Below are 24,417 nucleotides of genomic sequence, written 5' to 3'. Positions count from 1 at the left end.
GGCAGGCCGCATCTGCTGCGACCATTTCCAGGTGGATCAGGCAGATGGTGGTGCAGGCCTATTCCATCAAGGTTCAGGTGCCTCCTTTCCTTGTTATGGCGTATTCTACAAGGGCGCTTAGTGCCTCCTGGGCCTTCTGACATCAGGCGTCATTGGTCCAGGTTTGCAAGGCAGCCAGCTGGTCGTCTGTGCACACATTCACAAAGTTTTACAAGGTGGCTGTACTCGCATCTGTGGATGCTGCTTTTGGCCCCAAAGTTTTGCAGGCTGCTGTTGCAGAGGCTCCTGCCTCTTGAGGTGTGTTTTTTTCTTTGGTAGGTGAGCTCCAGTTGTTGCTGGTTGAGCTCCTGGTTTACCTGGTTGGCCAAGGGTCAAAGAAGATATGGAGCTGTGTCCGCCAATGAATGAAAGAGAGAACTGGATTTTTGTCTTCCTGTAAAATCCTTTTCTCTGATGTTCATTGATGGACACAGCACCCGCCCCTCTGAGTTGGGTTATATATTCTTCTGACGCTGCTTGTTACAAAACTGAAGTCCTATAGCAGGAAGTGGGAGTATACCCCCTAGGACGGCCCTATGGGCATAGTCAATTTTTTCTGCCTAGTGTCCTACTCCTATGGAGAGCAGCATAACCCAAGGGTCAAAGAAGATATTGAGCTGTGTCTGTCAATGAACATCACAGAAAAGTTTTTACGGCAAGACAAAAATCCAATTGTGTGTACATACTGTAAAACTAATTTCATGGAGTCAATTGAGGGAAACCGGTTCCCACCATTTGTGTTTACGTAATCATCTTTGTACTGGTTTACCAAAAAACTAAGGAATACTGCAAGTAGGAGGGGTTATCCTGGGCTGTCCCGCAATTTGTTTTTGTTTGCCATTGTCAAGTCCTCCTGTAACTACATTTGTGTCCCTCAATAATGTTTTAGAAATGGATCTTTCGGCAAGTATAAAAATCCCATTTTATTTTCTGTGTTATTGTATTTTAAAGCAGCTTTACAACCCACTTTCTCTTCCTTGTCTGGTCATTAGCCTAGGATAATGACATCATGCACAGCTCTCACTTACGTGAGAGTTTGCCAGCAAGGGAGGAGGGGTGAGTCCTAGGAAAGCCAAGGAGAGCTGCAGAGCTGGAGGGGGCTGGATGAGGGTAAAGATAACAGGAGACTGCAAAGACCCATGTGTATTCATAAACAGAGGAGTAATGTGCAGACAAGCATTGGTGTGAGTGTGTCTTTCTATATACAGTATCTCACAAAAGAGAGTACACCCCTCATATTTGTTTAAATATTTTATTATATCTTTTCATGTGATGACACCAAAGAAATTACACTTTGCTACAATTTAAAGTAGTGAGTGTACAGCTTGTATAATATGTAAATTTGCTGTCCCCTCAAAATAACTCAACACACAGCTATTAATGTCTAAACCGCTGGCAACAAAAGTGAGTACACCCCTAAGTGAAAATGTCTAAAGTGAGCCCAAAGTGTCAATATTTTGTGTGGCCACTATTGTTTTCCAGCACTGACTTAACCCTCTTGGGCATGAAGTTAACCAGAGCTTCACAGGTTGCCACTGGAGTCCTCTTCCACTCCTCCATAACGACATCACGAAGCTGGTGGATGTTAGAACTTGCGCTCCTCCACCTTCCGTTTAAAGATGCCCCACAGATGCTGAATAGGGTTTAGGTCTGGAGACATGCTTGGCCAGTCCATCACCTTTACACTCAGCTTCTTTAGCAAGGCAGCGGTTGTCTTTGAGGTGTGTTTGAGGTCATTATGTTGGAATACTGCCCTGCGGCCCAGTCTCCGAAGGGAGGGTATCAGTGTTGTCACATAAAAATATATAATAAAATATTTACAAAAATGTGAGGGGTGTACTCACTTTTGTGAGATACTGTATGTGTGTATGTATCTGTATATATTTGAGTGTATATGTGTGTCATATATATATATATATACAGATACATACACACATACAGTATCTGTGTATATATATATATATATATATATATATATATATATATATATATATATATATATATATATATATATATATATATATATATATATATATATATATGACACACATATATACACACACACAGTATCTCACAACAATGAGTACACCCCTCACATTTTTGTAAATATTTTATTATATCTTTTCATGTGACAACACTGAAGAAATGACACTCTGCTACAATGTAAAGTAGTGAGTGTACAGCTTCTCTAACCATGTAATTTTGCTGTCCCCTCAAAATAACTCAAAACACAGCCATTAATGTCTAAAACGCTGGCAACAAAAGTGAGTACACCCCTAAGTGAAAATTGGGCCCAATTAGCCATTTTTCCTCCCCGTGTCATGTGACTTGTTAGTGTTACAAGGTCTCAGGTGTGAATGGGGAGCAGGTGTGTTAAATTTGGTGTTATCACTCTCTCTCTCATACTGGTCACTGGAAGTTTAACATGGTACCTCATGGCAAAGAACTCTCTGAGGATCTGAAAAAAAACAATTGTTGCTCTACATAAAGATGGCATAGGCTATAAAAGATTGCCAAGACCCTGAAACTGAGCTGCAGCACATGGCCAAGACCATACAGCGGTTTAACAGAACAGGTTCCACTCAGAACAGGCCTTGCCATGGTCGACCAAAGAAGTTGAGTGCACATGCTTAGCATCATATCCAGAGGTTATCTTTGGGAAATCGAAGTATGAGTGCTGCCAGCATTGCTGCAGAGGTTGAAGGGGGGGGGGGGTCAGCCTGTCAGTGCTCAGACCATACACTGCATCAAATTGGTCTGCATGGCTGTCGTCCCAGAAGGAAGCCTCTTCTAAAGATGATGCACAAAAAAGCCCGCAAACAGTTTGCTGAAGACAATCCGACTAAGAACATGAAATCCTGGAACCATGTCCTGTGGTCTGATGAGACCAAGATAAACGTATTTCTTTCAGATGGTTTCAAGTGTGTGTGGCGGCAACCAGGTGAGGAACACAAAGACAGTCAAGCGTGGTGGTGGGAGTGTCATGGTCTGGGCCTGAATGAGTGCTGCCAGCACTGGGGAGCTACAGTTCATTGAGGGAACCATGAATGCCAACATGTACTGTGACATACTGAAGCAGTGCATGGTCCCCTCCCTTCGGAGACTGGGCCACAGAGCAGTATTCCAACATAATGACCCCAAACACAACTCCAAGCTGACCACTGTCTTGCTAAAGAAGCTGTGGAGAAAGGTGATGGACTGGCCAAGCATGTCTCCAGACCTAAACCCTATTGAGTATCTGTGGGGCATCCTCAAATGGAAGGTGAAGGAGTGCAAGGTCTCTAAAATTTACAAGCTCTGTGATGTCATCGAGGAGTGGAAGAGGAGTTCAGTGGCAACCTTTGAAGCTCTGGTGAACTCCATGCCCAAGAGGGTTAAGGCAGTGCTGGAAAATAATGGTAGCCACACAAAATATTGACACTTTAATGGCTGTGTGATGAGTTGTTTTAAGGGGACAGCAAATTTACAATGTTATACAAGCTGTACACTCACTACTTTACATTGTAGCAAAGTGTCATTTCTTCAGTGTTGTCACATAAAAAGATATAATAAAATATTTACAAATATATATATATATATATATATATATATGTGTGTATGTGTGTGTGTGTGTGTGTCTGTCTGTGTAAATACAGGAAGTGAACAGTCTGCAGTTTCAGCTGCCCACAGTTAAAATGGCTGCAGCCAGACTTAGTGGAGGGAGAATTCTGCAGCATATTTGACAAGTACAGAATCTCAGTATAAATAAAATAATATGCAAAGTGGATGGAGGGAAGCTTCAGAATGGCAAATATGTTTTTATTACAAATTATGTGAGCAGACTGCAGTTCCTCTTCAGGTACAGTCACGTAGCATTACCCAGTGCCTCTGCTTAAAATGCTGTTAGGTATTATTGGCCATTAAAAATTCCTGGATAATAGCCATCATTTTTGTTAAGACATTACTTGTATGCATGCAAATGTGCCCATTTATGTGGGAATCATAAGCTATAAAACAGGATGTTTTTCTGTGTGTTGACTGAAGTTTTTGTTACTTCTGATTGGAAGAAGACACCGTAACTAAGGGGTTTGCACAGGTCCTTGAAAATATGTGCATTAATGTGTGGTTACTGTCCTTGTAAAGCCACCTAATTTTCTTGAGTAGAGAATTACAATGCAGTAATTTACAAATTATTTGGTGTTTTCCTTGTAATGATGTTGAATTTAAATTTGTTAGTATAAAACTGAATCATACCATTGTCTAATTTTATGGAGTGCAAATGTTAAAATCTGTTCAAATGAGGTAAACGTTTGATAGCCAGGGAAGTTGTAGCCTATGCTAAGATGTGTTCATTATGTTTTTAATATTTTTTTTTTTTTAAAGATGAGAAAGGAATTACTTTAGAGGAAGAGGTGGGCAGAGAGGAGTTGATGGGTATTCTTAGACATGCACAAACCAATGATGAGAAAAGCCAGCTGCGAAAACTGCTTTCACACTTACAGGCCATTGAGGTAGGTTACTGAACCTTACTTGCTCTATTTTAAATTCTCCTGTTTTTATACATTGGACAGACACTTGAATGAGTCTATTGGCTTCTAGTTCATAACCTTGCCGAGTGTATGAAAAGGCCAACAAGCAGTAATGTGTGGATTATTATACTACACTTATCAGATATCATAATAGTTTGTGTTCTTGTTGTGGTAGTTACTTTGGAAGTAAGATGTATTCATTCTTGATCTGAATATGTTTTTCATACAGTACACAGGAACTATTTCATAACTAATGAGTTATATGCTTCTACCTTCAGGTGATTGGACACTGTCAAAAGCTTTGCTGGGTCTGTCCCCTTGTGTCTACATATAACCCCACACACTCTGTGAGGCTTAAAATGTTATGTTAAAGCTTAGGGTTTTTGGGATTAAAATAATAAACATGTCATACTTATCTACTCTATGAAATAATTTTGCACAAAGCAGCCCCGATCCTCTTCATCTGGGGTCCCCAGCTGGCGCTCCTGGCTCCTCTTCTTCGGTGAGTGCCCCTCATAGATAGCCGTTTTCTATGGGGACACTTGTTCAGGCTTACTCACAAGCCACCTTGTCTGCATCAATTGATACAGACAGTGTGGCTTGGCCCTGCGATCTCATCACAGAATTTGATTGACAGCAGCGGGAGCTAATGGCTCTGGTAAGTAAAAAAAGTAAGTATAAAAGTGTATAGAGGGGGGGCCTCAGGGGGGAACATATAGCATTGTAGGTTTTTTACCTTAACGCATAGAATGCATTAAGGTAAAACAACCTTCAAGCTTTTAAACCACTTTAAGTTTTCTACTAATCTCCTTAGGTGATGGACACTTTCTCCCTTTGGAGAAGTTCTTCCTATTATCTCTTTACCTGATTTAACTACTTCAACTTCTGTCAAGATCTGACTGCTTATTGCCTTCAGAGCTCATTAGCAGTTTCCAGGTTATTGACCCTTGAGCACATCTTGTGAACCCTAGCTGGACCCCGCAGTGGTGGGGCCGGCCTGTAATGTTTACTTTGGCACTGGATCCTGCATTCGGTGTTCACCTTGGCACGTGGTGCAACTATTTTAGTTAGCTGCAGTAGGTTGCTGTTCATGCTCAAAATAACCACCAAAGTAAAGTGACTCCATCTTACTTATATATGTGAGTACATGCACTCATTAAACTACTTTTGCATATATACTCTTCTATTATATAAAAACGTATCCAGTGTTTCACCTAAAATGGATTTCTATTTTGTAGGACTAGGCATAACAAAAAAAACTTGGCTACGTCCATGGGTTGTCCTCAGCTGATATATAACCCCCCACTATTATAGGCATTCAGTTTTTTTTCTGTCTAGTCAGAAGTAAGGACCTAGCCTCCCTGCTGGGATCTCTTGGTCCTAGCAATTTTTTCTCCTTCCATGTATCTTTTTGCCTTTTTTTCCTCGGAGATCTCTAATCAACTGCTGAGCTGGGTGACAGGCTGGATAATCTAGATCCAGTGGTCCTCTCAGTCCAGCCAGCGAGCGCATGTAGACCCCAGCTACGTGCTAGGTCGGCCATGACATTGCCTCACAGACAGAGGCTGGCCCGCAAGTTGAATGTCTCGCAGAGTCCTGTACGACCGCGCGCTGGCATCCCTTTGGCCGACAGCTCCCCCACTTTGGTGGCAAAGAGTTCTGTCTGGAGCGTCACCTGCACCATGGATTGGTAAGTGCAGTCCCCCCTTTCCCTCTTTGTGCAGTTTGGGGTGGACGCAGATACCCTCCAGGGATGGTCGGGCCTGCCTGCTGGTTTCCCTCTTCCCCACTCCAAGCCCCTAAGTCGGGATCCCCCTGTGGCTGTATCCCATCCCCCCCTCACATTCCTCCTCGGTGGTGTTTCTTTGACCCAAGGGGCTCTGTTTGGTGGGGGGTCCGATACCTGCGTTTCACGTGTTTTGCCTGATGTGAGGTGTGCCTCCCTTGCAGAGGGCGCAGCGGAGAAATTTTCCAGCAATAGATTATTTTTTCTTCTCTTCCTCTTGGCGTTTATTTTTTCCCTAGGGAAGCGCATGGTGGCCACTTTGTCATAGTTTTTGTCTCTGACTACAGGGGTGGCCATTTTGCATTGTTTTTCTTTCCATTCATTGATGGACATTGCTCCTGATCCTAACCATTGGGTTATACTGCTCCCTACAGGAGTAGGACACTAGGCAGAAAAAAAGCTTGACTATGCCTATGGGCAGTCCCAGGGGGTATACTCCCACTCTCAGCTATAGGAACGCAGCTTTTTTCTGCCTAGTCAGGAGTAAGGACTTAGTTCCTTGCTGGGATTTTGGTCCTGGCAATTGGTCGGATGCTCCGTGGGGCTGCTCTAGTGAGGGCAGCTGAAGGCTGTAGCTAAGGTGGCTGTGTAGGTTGCTGTTCCCCTTTTTTGACATTCCCTAGCTGTCTCACATGGCAAAATTGTTGCCTTCTCCCTCCTATTTTGACTAATATGTCTAGATTTAATGGGAGCGTCCAAAACGTTCCCTTGTGGTTCCTAAACACCTTTCTGTGAGGTACCCCTTGTGGAGTTGCTATTCCAGATATGGACTGTTCCACCCACTGTCCCCAGATCCTTAAGATCAGAGAAATCTCTGATCTTAAGGATCTGGCTAACAGGAAGGTGGAGGTTGTAGCTGCAATATATTCTCTACTGCTGGCTCAGCGCTCAGGTCAGTACTGGCCATTGCCCTGGTGTCATAAACACTGACTGAGTGGGTTAAGCTTTTGCACTATGACCTAGAGCAGTGTTTATCAACTCCAGTCCTCAGGGCACACTAACAGGCCAGGTTTGCAAGAAAACTGAAATACATCACAGGTGATATTGTTTGCTGCTCAGTGATTGCAGTACTCTAGTCTGCATCTCCCCAAGGTAATACTTAAAATCTGGCCTGTTAGTGTGCCTTGAGGACCGGAGTTGAGAAACACTGACCTAGAGGGTAAGCAGATTCAACTGCCTTGGCTGAGTTAGTGGATCAGTTGGTCCAAGGGTGGCAGCTTGTCTGCGATGCCTATCCTATTTGGCTTTGGCTACCCTGCTCTCTAAGCTTCCTATTTTGGCATTGGCAGTGGGCTTAGATGTGTATTTTGGCTTAAGTGTTGGTCTGCGGTCCAGCCTCCTAAGAAGCTCTGACTGCCTTCCTCCTTCACGGCAATCGCCTTTTTGGGATTGCCCTTGGTGACATCTTTTAAGAGTCTCACAGAGGGTAAGGGTACTTTTCTTCCACAGGAATGGAAATAGCTCCTCGTTGCAGAAGTGGCCTGGTTTTCTCAGCTCACAAGTAGTTTTAAGTCCTCCTAGGGAGGTTGCAAGCAGCCCTGGCCTGGCTTCCCGAGAGCGGGATTTTTTTCTAGACCCGCAGGCAAGGCATCTTCAGCCTGGAGGGGTGCCTTCACCCATGCCTAGGGTGGGGGGGGGGGGTTTCACTGGTTCCCAGGCCTGTGGACCTTCTTGGTGAACATCCATTGGGTCCACACAGTGCTACTGTCCGATTACAAGTCCGAGTTTTCGTTCGTGCCCTTCGAAAAGGGAGGGCTAGGTTCGTCCAATTCTGGACCTTAGGGCTCTGAGCTGCTTTATACGGGTACGGAAGTTCAGAATGGAGTCTATTCACACGAGGTGCCATCCCTTTCTTAGGGGGACTTCCTTGCTTCTATCGGCATCGAGGATGCTTCCCTGCACATTCCAATGGTTGCCCGACTCTAGTGCTTCCTCCGTTTTGCTGCCGGAGAGGAGTATTACCAGTTGTGGCGTTGCCCCTAGGTCTCACCTCTGCCCCCCAGGTCTTTGCGAACGTTTTGGAACTAGTGCTGGTATTGTTACGTCATCGGGGGATCGCGGTACTGGGCTACTTGGACGACCTTCTTCTGTGAGCAGAGTCCCCTGCTGCTCTGGTGGACAACTTAGAGATCAGTATACGAATTCTGAGGGAATTCGGCCAGATTCTGATTTTTCAGAAGTCTGCTCTGGTTCCTTCCGCAAATCGGGACTATCTGGGTCTGACTCTGGACTCTGCCTTAGCCAGAGTGCATCTTTCTTTGGCCATGCTCCAGAAATTGCAGGCTGCAATTCATCTTTTTTTGTCCAGTAGACGTTCACCCCTCCCGACTTGCATGCGGGACGACATTCCTGCAGGGAGATTCTGGTCAAATGGGCTGAGCCAGGGAATGAGAGGGTCCCTGATCTGTAATGATTAAGCACAAGATGTATGTGTGAAACACGTCTACGTGACCCTATGTTGGTGTCTTTGGTGTCATCACTTTGAAAATTAAAGGCAATTGAAATTCCTGGATGTGCGGCCGTTTCCTTTCCTACAGGTCCCTGATCTGGTGGTTTCTTTCTCTGATGCTCAGACGGTAAATACTTTCTCCCCTTGTCTTGGACCGTCATCCCAGGGCTGCCAGCCTGTCCGGGTGGGGAGACGTTCTCTGCAAAGATTCTGCCCAGGAGGTCTGGACACTGGAAGGGTTCAAACTGCCGAACAATGTACTGGAACTCTGAGCGATCAGACTTTGTCTGGATCCTTAGATGGATCATCTTCAGGGGTGTCCAGTGTGATTTCAATCGGACAGTGCCGCGGCTGTGGCTTATGTCGATCACCAGGGGAGCATAAGATGTGTCATGGTGGCTGTGGCTGTAGCCAGTATTTTACAGTGGCAAGAATGTTTCGTTCCAGCCCTCTCCGCCATACACATTTAAGGGGTGAGGCGGATTGCCTATGTCGACAGGCGTTGGACCAGGGAAAATGGTGACTTCATCCGGAGGTTTTTCAGCAGTTGTGTCTCTGGCGGAGCACTCCCAAGGAAGGCCTGTTGGCTTATCGGCTCAACGGGATGGTGCAGAGGTTGGTGGCATGATCTTGGAATCCTCTGGTGAACACCACAGACGCGCTGGTGGATCGTGGGGTCAGTATTGTCTGATTTACACCATCCCTCTTCTCAAACTTCTGCGCAGGATCAAAGCAGAAGGGATTCCAGTCATCTTAGGGGCCTCGGACTGGCCTCGTTGGTCTTGGTATGATGATCTGGTGCAGCTGGTCACTGAGGTTTTCTTGTAGACTTCCTCTCAGGGAGGATCTGCTGTCCCAAGGGCCAATCTCCATCCTGCTTTAAAGTCGCTGGTTTCAACAGCTTGGCTGTTGAAGACCGGGTGCTATAGGTTTGTCGGTTTCGGTGTTTTCCTACGCTGTTAAAAGCTAGGTAATCTAGGTAGATCTACCATAGTACATGGGAGTCGTACAGTATCTCACAAAAGTGAGTACACCCCTCACATTTTTGTAAATATTTTATTATAACTTTTCATGTGACAACACTGAAGAAATTACACTTTGATATAATGTAAAGTAGTGTACATCTTGTATAACAAGTGTGTTTTTTTTTTTTTTGTCCCCTCAAAATAACTTAACAAACAGCTATTTATGTCTAAACCGCTGGCAACAAAAGTGAGTACACTCCTAAGTGAAAATGTCCAAATTGGGACCAAAGTGTCAATATTTTGTGTGGCCACCATTATTTTTGAGCACGGCCTTAACCCTCTTGGGCAATGGAGTTCACCAGAGCTTCACTGGTTGCCATATTCCACTCCTCCATGACGACATCACTGAAGCTAGTGGATGTTGGAGACCTTGCGCTCCTCCACCTTCCGTTTGAGGATGTCCCACAGATGCTCAATGGGATTTAGGTCTGGAGACATGCTTGGCCAGTCCATCACCTTTACCCTAAGCTTTTTTAGCAATGCAGTGGCTGTCTTGGAGGTGTGTTTGGGGTCCTTATGTTGGAGTTCTTCCCCGCGGTCCAGTCTCTGAAAGGGAGGGGATCATGCTCTGCTTCGGTATGTCACAGTACATGTTGGCATTTATGGTTCCCTCAATGAACTATAGCTCCCCGGTGCCGGCAGCACTCATGCAGCCCCAGACCATGACACTCCCACCACCATGCTTGACTGTAGGCAAGACACACTTGTCTTTGTACTGCTCACCTGGTTGCCACCACACACGCTTGACACCATCTGAACCAAATACGTTTATCTTGGTCTCATCAGACGACAGGATATGGTTCTTCTGTAATCCATGTACTTAATCTGCTTGTGTTCAGCAAACAGTTTTTAGGCTTTCTTGTGCATCATCAATTGAAGAGGGTTCCTTCTGGGACGACGGCCATGTAGACCAATTTGATGCAGTGTGCGGCGTATGGTCTGAGCAATGACAGGCTGACTCGCCAAAGATAACCTATGATGCTGAGCACGTGCATTCAACTTTCTTTGGTCGACCATGACGAGGCCTGTTCTGAGTGGAACCTGTCCTGTTAAACTGCTGTATGCTCAGTTTCAGGGTCTTGGCAATTTTCTTATAGCCTAGACCAACTTTATGTAGAGCAACAATTCTTTTTTTTTTTTCAGATCCTTAGAGAGTTCTTTGCCATGAGGTGCCATGTTGAACTTCCAGTGACCAGTATGAGAGTGCGAGCGATAACCCTAAATTTAACACACTTGCTCCTCATTCACACCTGAGAACTTGTAACACGAACGAGTCACATGACACCGGGGAGGAAAAAATGGCTAATTGGGCCCAAGTTGGACATTTTCACTTAGGGGAGTACTGACTTTTGTTGCCAGTGGTTTAGACATTAATGACTGTGTGTTGAATTATTTTGAGGGGACAGAAAGCTGTACACTCACTACTTTACATTGTAGCAAACTGTTTACAAAAAAGGGGGGGTGTACTCCCTTTTGTGAGATATTGTACATCGCGTGGTGTGAGTCTCTTGGGGTTCACCCTCTCTCTTTCTCGTGGCTCGGATCTTGACCTTCCTCCAATGGGGGTGTTGAACAGCTCCTGGCCTTGATTACCATCAAGGGCCAGGTGTCAGACTTGGCGGTCTTCTTTCTTTCAATGACCCTTGGCCACACTCCTTGGAGCATACTTTTTTTTTTCCCGGGAGTTAAATTTTTTGGTTCCTCCAGTGCGGACCTCAATTTGGTGCTGTCAGTCCTTCAGAAACCTCCCTTTGAAAATCTTAGGGAGATTCCCCTGCTTACACTTTCCCTGGAGGTGGCCCAAATGGTGGCAGTCGGAACTGGCGGCGTTGTCTTGATGTTTTCCTGCCTTGGTGGTTCACAGGGAAAAGGTGGTTCTTTGCCCCTGTCTGTTGTTCCTTCCAAAGGTCGTTTCTAATTTCTTTTGGAATGAAGACCTTGTGTTGCCTTCCCTGTGTGCCAGACCAAAACATTCTACGGAAATTGCCTTGCTTTGCCTGTATGTGGTTCGGGCAATTCGGGTGAACTTGGCAGCTATGGAGTCCTTCAGGAAGTCAGACTCCCCATTTGTGCTCACGGATGGACCTCCAAAGGGGTTGACCGCTTCTTCTGCGACCATTTTCCAGATGGATCAGACAGATGATGATTCAGACCTATTCAATTAAGGGTTAGGTTTTCTCCTTTCCCTGTTAGGGCGTTCTCTACTCGGGCGCTTAGTACCTCCTAAGCTTTCCGTCATCAGGCGTCTGTGCCGAAGGTTTGCAAGGCGGCTACCTGGTCGTCTGTGCATGCTTTCACAAAATTTAAGTTGATTTGTTGCCATCTGTGGATGCTTTCTTTGGCAGCAAGGTTTTGCAGGCGGCTGTTTAGAGGACCTGGTCCTCTTTGAGGGTGTATTAATTTTTTCTTTTCAAGGTGACCTTCAATTGGTTTTAGGTGAGCTCCTGCTACCTGGTTGGCTATGGTTTACCCTTGGGAATTTTATCTGCTGTTCCCACCCCTCATGTTTAACACTGCTTTGGAACGTTCCAATGGTTAAGAAGATCAGGAGCTGTGTCCGTCAATGAACGAAAGAGAAAATGGGATTTTTAATTTACAGTAAAATCCATTTCTCTGATGTTCACAGATGGACACAGCACCCACCCCTCTGTGGAGTTTCTTCTGACACTGCTTGTAACAGAACTGCGTGCCTTTAGCTGAGAGAGGGAGTATACCCCCTGGGACTGCCCAAAGGCGTAGTCGAGCTTTTTTTCTGCCTAGTGTCCTACTCCTTAAAAGATTGGGAGCTGGGTTTGTCAATGAACATCAAAGAGATGGATTTAACGGTAAGTCAAAAATCCAATTTATTGGAGTCCGTGACGCCACAGCGGCCATTTTCCCTTCGTCCGACATGACTGTAGAAAAAAACGTTTTAGTTTATTTTTTTGTACTGCCGGGTCTCCCTTATTTTCATGATCCACTGATCCCCCCCTCCTGGAGGTAGCAGGTTCCTCTGAACCCCAGCTTCAATTTGATACACTGATAGTGGCCGTAGAGTCCCTTGTGTCCTGGGTGGAAATGGTGTGCGGGCAAAGGACTAGCAGGAAGCGTCCTCCACCTTCTCCTGTTGAGTCTGTCTCATCGGATTCTAAATCTGGTTCTGCTGTAAACGTGGCCTGTCCAGTGAGACTTGATACCACTCTTCCTGATCTGTCTGATAGTGAGGATGGTTTCTCTGCGATCGCAGCAGTGAATGAGAAAACGCTGGTGGACACACTTGTTGCTGCAGTGTGTAAAACTTTTAAAATGGAGAATGTGGCCACGGACATGGCTGTCTCTTTTTGTACACACAAGCTACCTCGTACAGCTAAAGTGTTTCCTTATCTTCCCTATTTTGACAATTTGTCTATAAGGAGTGGGGGCAACCAAACCAACCTTTTGCGGTCCCCAAACATGCAATACGTTACCCTTTTAAGGAATCATTCTTAATGGACTGTTCAACCGGTGGTGGACCCTCCTGTTCCCAGGTTGAATAAAGCAACCATGATCCCAGTAGAGAAAGCCCTGTCCTTTAAAGACCCGACTGACAGGAAAGCAGAGGCTGTGGCGCGCAGCATGTTTTTGAGGCTGGTTTGGCAATGCGACTGGGTCTGGGTAATATGCAGGTTCTCTCTGATTACGTTGATCTGGTGTACAAGTTGGTCCAGGGGCTGCAGTTTATTTGTGATGCAGCTCCTATGCTGTCTAAGCTCCTATTTCAGCGGTAGTGATTAGGCATGTGCTGTGGCTTAAGAATTGGTCTGCAGACCAAGCCTCCAAGAAAGCTCTTAACGATCTGCCCTTTCAAGGCGATTGCCTGTTTGGGGCTACTCTGGATGACATCATTAAGAGTCTCGTGGGGGGGGGGGGGGGGGGGCGAGTACCATCCTGCCACAGGCTAGGAAAGGGAGGGAGCCTGGTCACAGACGTGGGCCCCCCTCCTCAGCTCATAGAAAAATATTTTGTGCTTCCGGGGCTGCGGACAAGGGAAATAGATCTTTCAAGTCTTCCCCAGGAGGCTCCAAGCAGCCTTGGTCTAGTGGGCATAGAGCTGGCCTCTCTGGAACCGCAGACAAGACCCCTTCAGCATGAAGGTCTGCCCTCACCCATGACTGGGGTGGGGGGACATCTACATTGGTCCCCGGCCTCGTGAACCTCATCCTTGAGCATCACGGGGGTCCACAAAATAATCATTTTGAGGGGGGCAGCAGAGTTCATCCTTTTCTGGGGTCTTTAGGCCTGGGGTTTCTTTCAGCAGATTTAATTCTTGCAATGGCCCGGGTGATATAGGAAAGGCGACACAATGTCTTCATTCAAATGGAAATCAGAAATGACCTTTGGAAGGAATGACAGACAGGGACAAAGAACCACCAGGTAAGGTGAACTACAAGATAACGCCGCCAGCTTCGACATCCTGCAGCCAAGCCGTTAAAGCTAGCAACTGTAAAGCAGGATCGAAGATTGACCCTTAGGACAGCAGACCTTCCCTGAGAGGAAGTCTCCAAGGAGCATCCGCGAATAGCTGTACCAGATCGGCCAACCAAGACCAGGGAGGTCAGTCTGGAGCCACTAGAATGCTTCTGTGGCGTCGGCCAGAGGATCCCGAGACCGTGCCACAAACCTCTGTACCTTCCTTGAAATGTGTACAGCAGAGAGGGCTGGAACAAATCGGTCTGCCCACCTTAGAATGCCAACTACTTCCTGAGCTGCCAGGACACTTCTTGTGCCCCCCTGGTGATTGACATAGACCACTGCCGCGGCATTGTCCGATTCAATTTGTACCGGACACCCCTGAAGACGAATTGTCCAATGATCCAGGCAAAGTCTGATCGCTCGAAGTTCCAGTACATTATTAGTCCATTAATCGTACTCTTCCAGAGTCCACACCCTCTGAGCACAATCTGTGCTGAGGACGCCTCTCCACCCAGAGAGGCTGGCATCTGTAGTGATACCGGTCCAGTACATGGGGAGAAAGGATTTTCCCTGACGAAGTGTCGGAGAACGAAGCCACCTCTAGAGACCGTGGATTCTTGTCCCATTTCACTAGAATCTCTTTTTCCAGAGATCTCGTGTGGAACTGTGAAAACGGAACAGCCTCGAAGGTAGACACCATCAGGCCCAGAACCCGCATGCAAGCACCGAGGAATGACCATCTACTGGACAACAGAAGCTGAATTGCCTCCTGCAATGTCTGGAATTTTTCCAGAGGCAGAAACACTCTGGCTGCGGCAGAGTCAGACCCAAATTGTTCAGTTTTGTGGATGGAACCAGAGCAGACTTCTAAAGATTCAGAATCCAACCTAACTAACTCAGAGTTTGCCAGAGTAATCTTTGTTGTCCATCAGAGCAGTTGGAGGCTCCACTCGCAGAAGAAGATTGCCCAGGTACCCCAGTCCAGTGATCCCCCACTGGTGCAACAATGTTAGCACCGGGGCCAACACTTTTTTGAAGACCCGAGTAGCGGAGGCAAGACCAAAGGGTAACGCCACAAACTGATAATGCTCCTCGCCCATGGCAAAGCGGAGGAAGCGCGGGTAACCGTCACATATTGGAATGTGAAGGTAGGCGTCCTAGATATCTATGGCGAGAAAATCCCCCTGATGTAGGGACGCCACTACCGCGCGATTGGACTCCATTCGTCCGTCTGTACCTGTACAAAGCAGTTTAGCGCCTTGAGGTCCACAATTGGACTTACCTTCCCTTGAAGTAACAAGTCTTGCACTGCCCCAAAGGGACCCCGTAAGCGATCTGGGGACAAGTGTAGGTTGGAAGGGAAGAACCTTTCCCTTCCATAAGCGATAAGACCGAAACTCGATCTTGTAGTCCGACCGAATAACTTTGTGGATCCACTTGTCCTATACCAGGGAGGTCCACAGATCCGGAAACCAGCGAAGATGTCCCCCCCACCCCAGATACGGGTGAGGGCTCCCCTTCATGCAGAGGAAGCCTTGTCCGCAGGTCTGGAAGAGCCCGCTCCTGCCTTAACAGACCAGGTCCTCTTGGAACCTACGCCGGAGGCCCTGAAAGGACTTTGATCCCTTGTCTTGAGACCCTGAGGGACGAAAAGGCCTCTTGTGAACCGAGAAGAATGGCCCACGTCTACAACAGGGCTCCTTGCCCTTGGAAGCCTGCGGAAGAAGAGTACTCTTTCCTTCCTGTGAGAACCTTAATGTCATCCAAGGAAGCTCCAAACAGGCGATCCCCTACAAGGGTGGAGATCAGATAAGGCCTTCTTAGAAGTCTGGTCCGCAGACCAGCATTTCAGCCAGATAATACGCCGAAGGACTACTGCTGATACAGACAGCCTAGAATCAAAGGAGCCAAATCCAAAGAGGCATCACAGATAAACTGTAGCCTCTGGACCAACTCATCTGCCAGCTCCGCATAGGCAGGGGGAAGTTGTTTCCTCTCCAGGTCACGGCGTAAAAGTTTAGCCCACTTGGTCAGAATTGGCGACACCAGGGCAATAGTAAATACCGACCTAAGTACCAAACCAGCCACAGTGAACATATAGTAGGCCAGAGCCTTCGCCCTCCTATCAGCCGGATCTTTAAAGGCCGGGTACTCCTCAAACCGGAATTAGGTAGGTAGCTTTATTTAACCTGGAACCCGGTGAGTCCACTACAGGTGGGACCGTCCACTTTTTAATTAGGAAATCCTCATAAGGCTACCGCATAGCAAAACGCTTAGGGACCACAAGAGTGCGTTTTGGACAACCCCACTGTTTTGTGACAATGTTGTCAAAGTAAGCGGAAAAGGGGAACACCCTTGCCGCTTTGGAAAGCCTGTGGGTGCCAAAAGGGACAGCTGCCTCCGACGCAGCATCAGCCGCATCCTCCATTTTTTTATGTTTCACGCACTTGACACAATCCTTGCCTCCACCAGTGCCTTTTTGTGTGCGCCTCACTATCTGAGCACTCAGGGTGCGTGGACGCACACCCAGTAGGATGACTCCTCCTCGGCTGAAAAAGATTCAGGATCTAAAGAGGCAGGGGGGCGCTATATACTAAGTTCACCCGGAAAACATAATCAGGGGTGAGTGGCTTCAGCCACCCTCACTGGGGCCGCCCCACATTACTCCCGAACCAGTAGGCCGCGCCGCTGCCGCTTAAATTTTTGGCCAGATCGGGCCGCATGAGGCGCAGACCCGCAGATGCTAAACCATCCGCTCCCCCAGCCCAACAACTGCAACAGGGAGCCCAGGGGACAACACTACCCTAGTTACCAACTCCCAGGGTGGTGAGGAACCCTGCTCAACCCTCCGTTGTGCACCAGGGAAAACCTGTTCAGCAGCAACTCCAACAAGCCCCCCTTAAGAACCTGTGGCAAAAGCCAGCTCATAACCTCACCCAGGGAGGGCGGAAGACCCACAGTGACCACCAAAATTTTAGAGAGGCTGGGGGAAGGAGGGGAACCTGAGGGTCCCACCGTCCCAGGGAAGGGCCCACGTCCACCCCAAAACCCCCTAGGGGAAGATGGGAGGCTGCTACTTACAATACTAGGAAGAGGATGGGCACCGCTTCATCGGAATTGGGGGGCTGTCGGCCATGAGGAAGGCTGCGATTCAGGCCGAGGCCAGGTCGTATGCACCCTCGCGAGATGTTGAACTTGCAGGCCAGTCCCCATCCAGTTGGGCAGTTGATTGGTATTTTGTTCCTGTGAGAATCTACAAAGATAGGAAAAAGTTAAATTTAAAAGGAAAAAATTGCCAGGACCAGAGGTCCCAGAAAGGATGTTCCTACTCCTGACTAGGCAGCAAAAAACTGAGTGTCTATAGCTGAGAGTAGGAGTATTGCCCCTGGGACTGCCCCCATAGGCGTAGTCAAGCTTTTTCCTGCCTAGTGTCTTACTCCTGTAGGGGGCAGTATAACCCAATGGTCAGTTTTTTTTCTGCCTAGTCAGCAGTAAGGACCTAGTACATTGCTGGGATCTCAGGAACAAAATAACAAAGATAGGAAAAAAATCTATTTAAAAGGAAAAAAATTGCCAGGACCAGTGAGAATCTACTATCAACTGCCAGACTGGGCGACAGACTGAATAATCTAGACCTAGAGGGTCCCCCCAGTCTGGCCAGCGAGCGCTCGCAGGCCTCAGCTCTGCACTAGGTCGGCCGCGACGTAGCCCCACTGGACGGTTGCTGGCCTGTGAGTTAAACGTCTTGCGAGGGCGCATACGACCTGGCCTCAGTCTGAGTCGCAGCGTTCCTCCTGTCCAACAGCCACCCACATCCCGATGGAGCGGTGGTCAGTCAGGAGCGGTGCCCACCCTGTTCCTGGTATGGTAAGTAACTGTCCCCCCACCACCCCTGTAGGGTTTTAGGGGTGGATGTGGCACCCCCGAGTTCTCCCCCCCAGCCCTCTAAAAATTTGGGTGTCACTGTGGGTCTTCAGCTAAATAAAGCTACCTTAATTCCGGTTGAGGAGTCCTTGGCCTTTAAAGATCTGGTTGATAGGACAGTGGAGGCTCTGTTTCACTATGGCTGGTTCGGCTTATGCTGGTATTTACTATTGCCCTGGTGTCGCAAACTGACGAGTGAGCTAAACTTTTACGCTGGAACCTGGAGGGGAAACCACTTCCCCCTGCCTTTGCAGAGCTGGCGAATCATTTGATCCCGGGGCTACAGTTTATCTGTGATGCCTCTTTGGATGTGGCTCCTTTGATTTTAGGCTTTCTGTATCAGCAGTGGTCCTTCGGCGTCTTATCTGGCTGACAATGCTTGTCTGCGGATCAGACTTCTTAGAAGGCCTTATCTGATCTTATCTGTGGGGGATCGCTTGTTTGGGGATAAAAGTCCTTCAGAGCCTCCCCCGGAGGTTCCAAGAGAACCTGGTCTGGCAAGCCACGAGGGGCTCTTCCAGACCTGCAGACAAGACTTCTTCTGCAAGGGGCGCCCTCACCCGGATCTAGGGTGGGGGGACGTCTTCGCTGATTTCCAGATCCATGGACCTCTGGTACACAGGTCAAGTGGGTCCACGAAGTAATTTGGTCCGGCTACAAGATGGAATTTTCGGTCCTTTCCTCCGGAAAGGTTCTTCCCTTTCAACCTGCACTTGTCCCCAGATCGCTTATGGGGTCACTTTGGAGCAGTGCAAGACTTATTACTTCATGGGGTGATTTTGCCGGTTCCGACTTCGAAATGTTTTCAGGGGTTTTACTCAAACCGGTTTACAGTTCCCTGACCTCAAGGCACTAAACTGCTTTGTGCAGGTATAGAAGTTCTGAATGAAGTCCATTCGCACGGTAGTTGAGTCCCTACATCTTGGAGATTTTGACGCTTCTATCGACATCAAGGACGCCTACCTTCACATTCCAATATTTCGGTCACCAGTGCTTTCTCCGCTTTGCCGTGGGTAAGGAGCATTATCAGTTTGTGGCATTTACCTTTGGTCTTGCCTCCGCTCCTCGGTTCTTCACAAAGTGTTGGCCCCAATGCTAGCATTGTTGCGTCAGTGGGGGATTGCAGTACTGGGGTACGTGGACGATCTTCTGCGAGCAGAGTCTGACTGCTCTGATGGAGATTACGATCTCTGAGGGAGTTTGGTTGGATTCTGCACCTTCATAAGTCTGCTCTGGTTCCATCCACAAAACTGGATTATCTGGGTGGATTCAGCATCAGCCAGTGTTGCTTCCTCTGGAAAAACTCCAGAAATTGCAGGAGGCAATTCAGCTTCTATTGTCCAGCAGACTGTCATCCCCCCTGGGCTTGCATGCGGGTGCTGGGCCTGATGGCGTCTACTTTCGAGGCGGTTCCATTTGCACAGTTCCACACGAGATCTCTTCAAAAAGAGATTCTGGTAAAATGGGACAAGAATCCACAGTCTCTAGAGGTGGCTTAGTTCTCTGGCACTTCAACAGGGAAATCCTTCTCCCCCTGTACTGGGCGGTTGTCACCACTGGTGCCAGCCTGTCTGGGTGGGGAGGCGTCCTCAGCACAGCTTGTGCTCTTCCCGAGTCCAGACTGACTGACGATCAGTGTACTGGTACTCCGATTGATCAGACCTTGTCTGAAACATTGTAAAATTAGTCTTCAGGGGTGTCCGGTACGAATTTAATCTGACAATGCCACGGCCTTGGCTTTTGTCAATCACCATGGGGGCACAAGAAGTGTCCTGGCGGATCAGGAAGTAGCCGGCTTTCTAAGATCGGCAGAACGATTGTTCCAGCCCTCTCTGCTGTACACATTGCTGTACACATTCAATGGAAGGTACAGAGGTTTATAGAATGGTCGAGATCCTCTGGCTGACGCCGCTGATGAATTAGTGGTTCCTTGGCATCAGTATAGTCTGATTTTATACCTTTCCCCCTCTCAAACTTCTGCCAAGACTCCTGTGCAGGATCAAGGCAGCAAGGAATTCTGGTCTTTCTGGTGGCTCAAGACTGACTTTGCTGGTCTTGGTACGCTGATCTGGTACGGCTGGTCACCGATGCTCCTTGGAGACTTCCTCTCAGGGAAGAGACTGCTGTCTCAATGACCAATCTTCCATCCTGCTTTACAGTCGCTCGTTTTAATGGCTTGGCTGTTGAAAGCCAGGTGTGTCTGAATCGGTGATTCCTACGCTGTTAAAGGTTAGAAAATCTACCTCTAGGAAGATCTGCCATCGTATTTGGAAGACGTACGTTGCATGGTGTGAGTCTTTTAGGGTTATTCCTCGCTCCTTTTCGGTGGCTCGGATCTTGGCTTTCCTCCAACGGGGGGTTGAGCAGCAACTGACCTTTAGTACCATCAAAGACCAGATTTCGACCTTAGCGGTTTTCATTCAACGTCCATTGGGCACGCTTTCCTTGGTGCGTACCTTTATCCAGGGGGCTCGACACTTTGTTCCTCCAGTGTGGTCTCAATTACCGCTGTGGGTCCTCAAATTGGTCCCTGGATGTGGTTTGGACCAACAGGGTGTAGCTGGCAGCTACAGAGTCTTTTAGGAAGTCATGCTCACTATTTGTACTCACGGTTGAACCTTGTAAAGGGTTGGCTGTTTCTGCTGCGACTTTTTTCAGATGGATCAGACAGACCGTGATATAGGCCTATTCAATTAGGGGTCAGGTTCCTCCTTTCCCTGTTTAGGCACACTCGACTCAGGCGCTTAGTACCCTCTGGGCCCTCCGTCATCAGGCATTAGTGATGCAGATTTGCAAGGCGGCCATCTGGTCTTCTCTGCACACTTTTATAAAGTGGATATGTTGGCATGTGCAGATGCTTCTTTTTGCCGCAAGTTTTTGCAGGCTGCTGTTAAGAGGACCTAGCATTCTTTAAGGGTGTATTGTTTTCAGGTGACCTCCAGTTGTTTTGGTTGAGCTCCATGTTAGCTGGTTGGCTATGGTTAGCCTTGGGAATTGTTTTCTGCTGTTTTCCCACCCCACATGTTTAACACTACTTTGGGACATCCCAATGGTTAAGAAGATCACAACGAAACAAAAAATGGGATTTCTCTTTGGTTCATTGACGGACACCGCTCTATATCTTCTTTGACCCTTGGGTTATGCTGTTCTCCATAGGAGTAGGAATAGACAGAAACAAACTTGACTACGCCCCTAGGGCAGTCCTAGGGGGTATATTTCCCACTTCCTGCAATAGGACTTCAGTTTTTTTCTGCCTATTCTGGAGTAAAGACCTAGTTCCTTGCTGGGATCTCTTGTTTCTGGCATCTTTTTTTTTTTTTCCTTTTTTAAATGGATTTTTTTTCTTCTTTTAAAAGTAGTCTAGCAAGAAGCACCCCTGCTCTAGGTTAGCCGCAACATTGCCCCACTGGACAAGGGCTGGCCGGCGAGTTAAAACACCTTGCGAGGACGCAGAGCCCTGGTCACGACCTGAGTCGCAGTGTACCTCTGGCCGCAGCACCCCCATTCCAAGATGGTGCGGTGGACTGCTCGGAGTATTGCCCGCTTGGTTCCCAGGTGTAGTGAGTAGTGTCCCCCCTCTCCTCTGGAAAATTTTTGGGGTGGACACGGGCACTTTCCTCGGGTTGGTAGGCCCCCTCTGTGTTCTTCTCTCCTGCCTGGTCCCCCCCCCCCTCCCACTAGCGGGGTTCCCCTGCCATGCACCCTCACCTATGCCTCTTAGTCCCCCCTCCCCGGGGTGGCCTGGTTACTTCAGGCACGGGGTCATATGGTGTTGGGCTGGGTGGGGGGAGGGAGTGCACCGTCGGCAGCTCACAATAAAAATATTAAGTGGCAATGTCAGGGTGGGGGTCCCTGTTACGGTCCCCCCTAGTCGACTGCAAGTACCTGGAGGGCCGTTGGGGGTCCTGGGGTTTTTCCCCATTTCTTTTTGGTGTCCCTTCTGCTGGAGTTTCTACAATAGGGTGTAGATTAGCGTTTGGATCTGGGCACCATCAAGGGGCAGATTTCCGCCTTGACAGTTTTTTTCCAACAGCCGTTGGCTGCAAATTCCTTGGTTCACACTTTCGTCTAGGGGGTTCCTCACTTGGCTCCTCTGGTAAGGTCCCTGGTACCACAATCTGGAACTGTCGGTTCTTGCACGACTGCCTTTTGAAAATATTTTTGAACTTCCTCTGCTTACTCTGTCATAGAAGGTGGCCTTCCTGCTGGCTATTAATTCTGCACCCAGGGTGTCGGAGCTGGCTGCATTGCCCTGTCGGTCACCTCACCTGGTAGTTCACAGGGACAAAGTGGTACTGCGTCCCTGTCAATCATTCCTTTCTAAGGTCGTCTCAGGTTTCCACTAGAATGAAGACATTGTGTTGCCTTCTTTGTGTCCTAAGCCGAAACATCCTAAAGAAATTGCTTTACATCCCCTGAATGTGGTTTGGGCAATCAGGGTGTACCTGGCGGCATCTGAGTCAATTCGGAAATCAGATTCTTTGTTTGTCCTTACGGATGGATCTCGTAGGGGGCAAGCCGCATATGCTGCGACCATTTCCAGATGGATAAGGCAGACGGTGGGGCAAGCCTATTCCATTAAGGGTTAGGATCCTCCTTTCCCTGTTAAGGCGCTTTCTACAAGGGCACTTAGTGCCTCCTGGGCCTTCCGTCATCAGGCATCAGTGGTCCAGGTGTGCAAGGTGGCCACATGGTCGTCTGCATACATTCACAAAGTTTTACAAGGTGGATATACTCGTATCTGTGGATGGTGTTTGGTTGCAAAATTTTGCAGGCTGCTGTTGCAAAGGCTCCTGCCTCTTGAGTGTAATTTATTTCTGGTGGTGAGCTCCAGTTGTTCCTGGTTAAGCTCCTGGCTTACTTGGTTGGCTATGTTTAGCCCTTTTTGGGATTATGTGCATTGCTGTGTTTTTCCCCCACCCCTCATGTTGACACTGCTTTGGGACTTCCCAAGGATCAAAGATGATATGGAGCTGTGTCCCATCTATGAAAGAAAGAGAAAACTGGATTTTTCTTACCGTAAAATCCTTTTCTCTGATGTTCTATGACGGACACAGCACCCAACCGTCTATTGAGTTGGATTATGTATTCTTCTGACACTGCTTGTTACAAACTGAAGCCCTATAGCAGGAAGTGGGAAGTATACCCCCTAGGACTGCCCTAGGAGCGTAGTCAAGTTTGTTTCCACCTAGTCCTACTCCTATGGAGGACAGTATGACCCAAGGGTCAAAGAATATATGGAGCTGTGTCCGTCAATGAACTTCAGAGAAATGGATTTTACGGCAAGACAAAAATCCAGTTTTTTTAATTACCGTAAAATCCATTTCTCTGTTGTTTATTGATGGACACAGCACCCACCCCTGTGTGGAGTTGGCTTTCTTCTGACACGGCTTGTAACAAAACTGAGTGCCTATAGCGGAGTGTGGATGTATACCCCCTGAGACTGCCTATAGGCATAGTCAAGCTTTCTCCTGCTTAGTGTCCTACCTGTAGGGGGCAGTATAACCCAATGGTTAGGAAGATCAGGCACTGTGTCGGTCAATGAACTGCAGAGAAATGGATTTTACGGTAAGTCAAAAATCCAATTTTTTCCAGTTGTGCTCCACCCTAAGGTTGGTCATACACGGTGCAAATGTCTTTCCTGCAACCACAAACAGTGCTAACAGAGGAATCCGCAATTGTCTTCTCCAGATGGGGGGTGGGGAAAGCTGTCCCCACTAGGAGAAAACCGTGATTATCGCTAGCGGCTATAGCAACTGATAGCGATAATCGCAAGAGAATCCGGCAGACTGGTTGTACTCAATTTGATCAACTTGGTACATTCAGCCTGCCCAAAAAATGGTTTGAACTGTGTATAACTGGCCTAAATGTGGTAAACCTCCTTACCATGTGTTTTTGACCTATGTGGGATGTGGGTCTATAAGTGCTTTGTCCCCTCCAAGAATGAGGAAAAAGGTCTCCTGCAAGAGCCCCATTTTATGCTCAAAAGAAGAGGACTTTCATGGTGTAGTAATAAACAATTATACCATTTATTAAATAAAGGCAAGTTGTGTCTTATACAGTGATTGGCCAAACTCTAGTGGTTATTTCCCCATCCTAATAATTTTGAAGCCTTGTATCCTATGGACTCAGAATTCAGCAAAAAATGGTCTGTCCCCAAGGTGGACCCTATTCTTGCACTTAATGCTGACACTACTAACCCTATTGAAGGCACTCCCTCCTTTAAAGAAGTGGATAGCGATGGGTCTCTTACCC

General features: G+C 47.6%; 1 protein-coding gene across 1 annotated transcript in view; it reads left to right on the top strand.

Moving 5' to 3' along the window:
* The window catches only part of TPCN1 (two pore segment channel 1), a 373,488-nt gene that overhangs the window by 332,728 nt on the left and 16,343 nt on the right, over positions 1-24,417 (top strand). The window contains exon 25 of the mRNA XM_082257616.1: positions 4,402-4,529. Within this exon, the coding sequence (XP_082113742.1) occupies positions 4,402-4,529 (128 nt within the window). The remainder of the gene's footprint in view (positions 1-4,401; positions 4,530-24,417) is intronic.

This window comes from Pelophylax lessonae (assembly GCF_965119305.1).
Source record: "Pelophylax lessonae genome assembly, chromosome: 1".
Taxonomy (NCBI): domain Eukaryota; kingdom Metazoa; phylum Chordata; class Amphibia; order Anura; family Ranidae; genus Pelophylax; species Pelophylax lessonae.
Note: the sequence above shows the minus strand (reverse complement) of the source record. Positions and strands in the feature narration are given on the sequence as shown.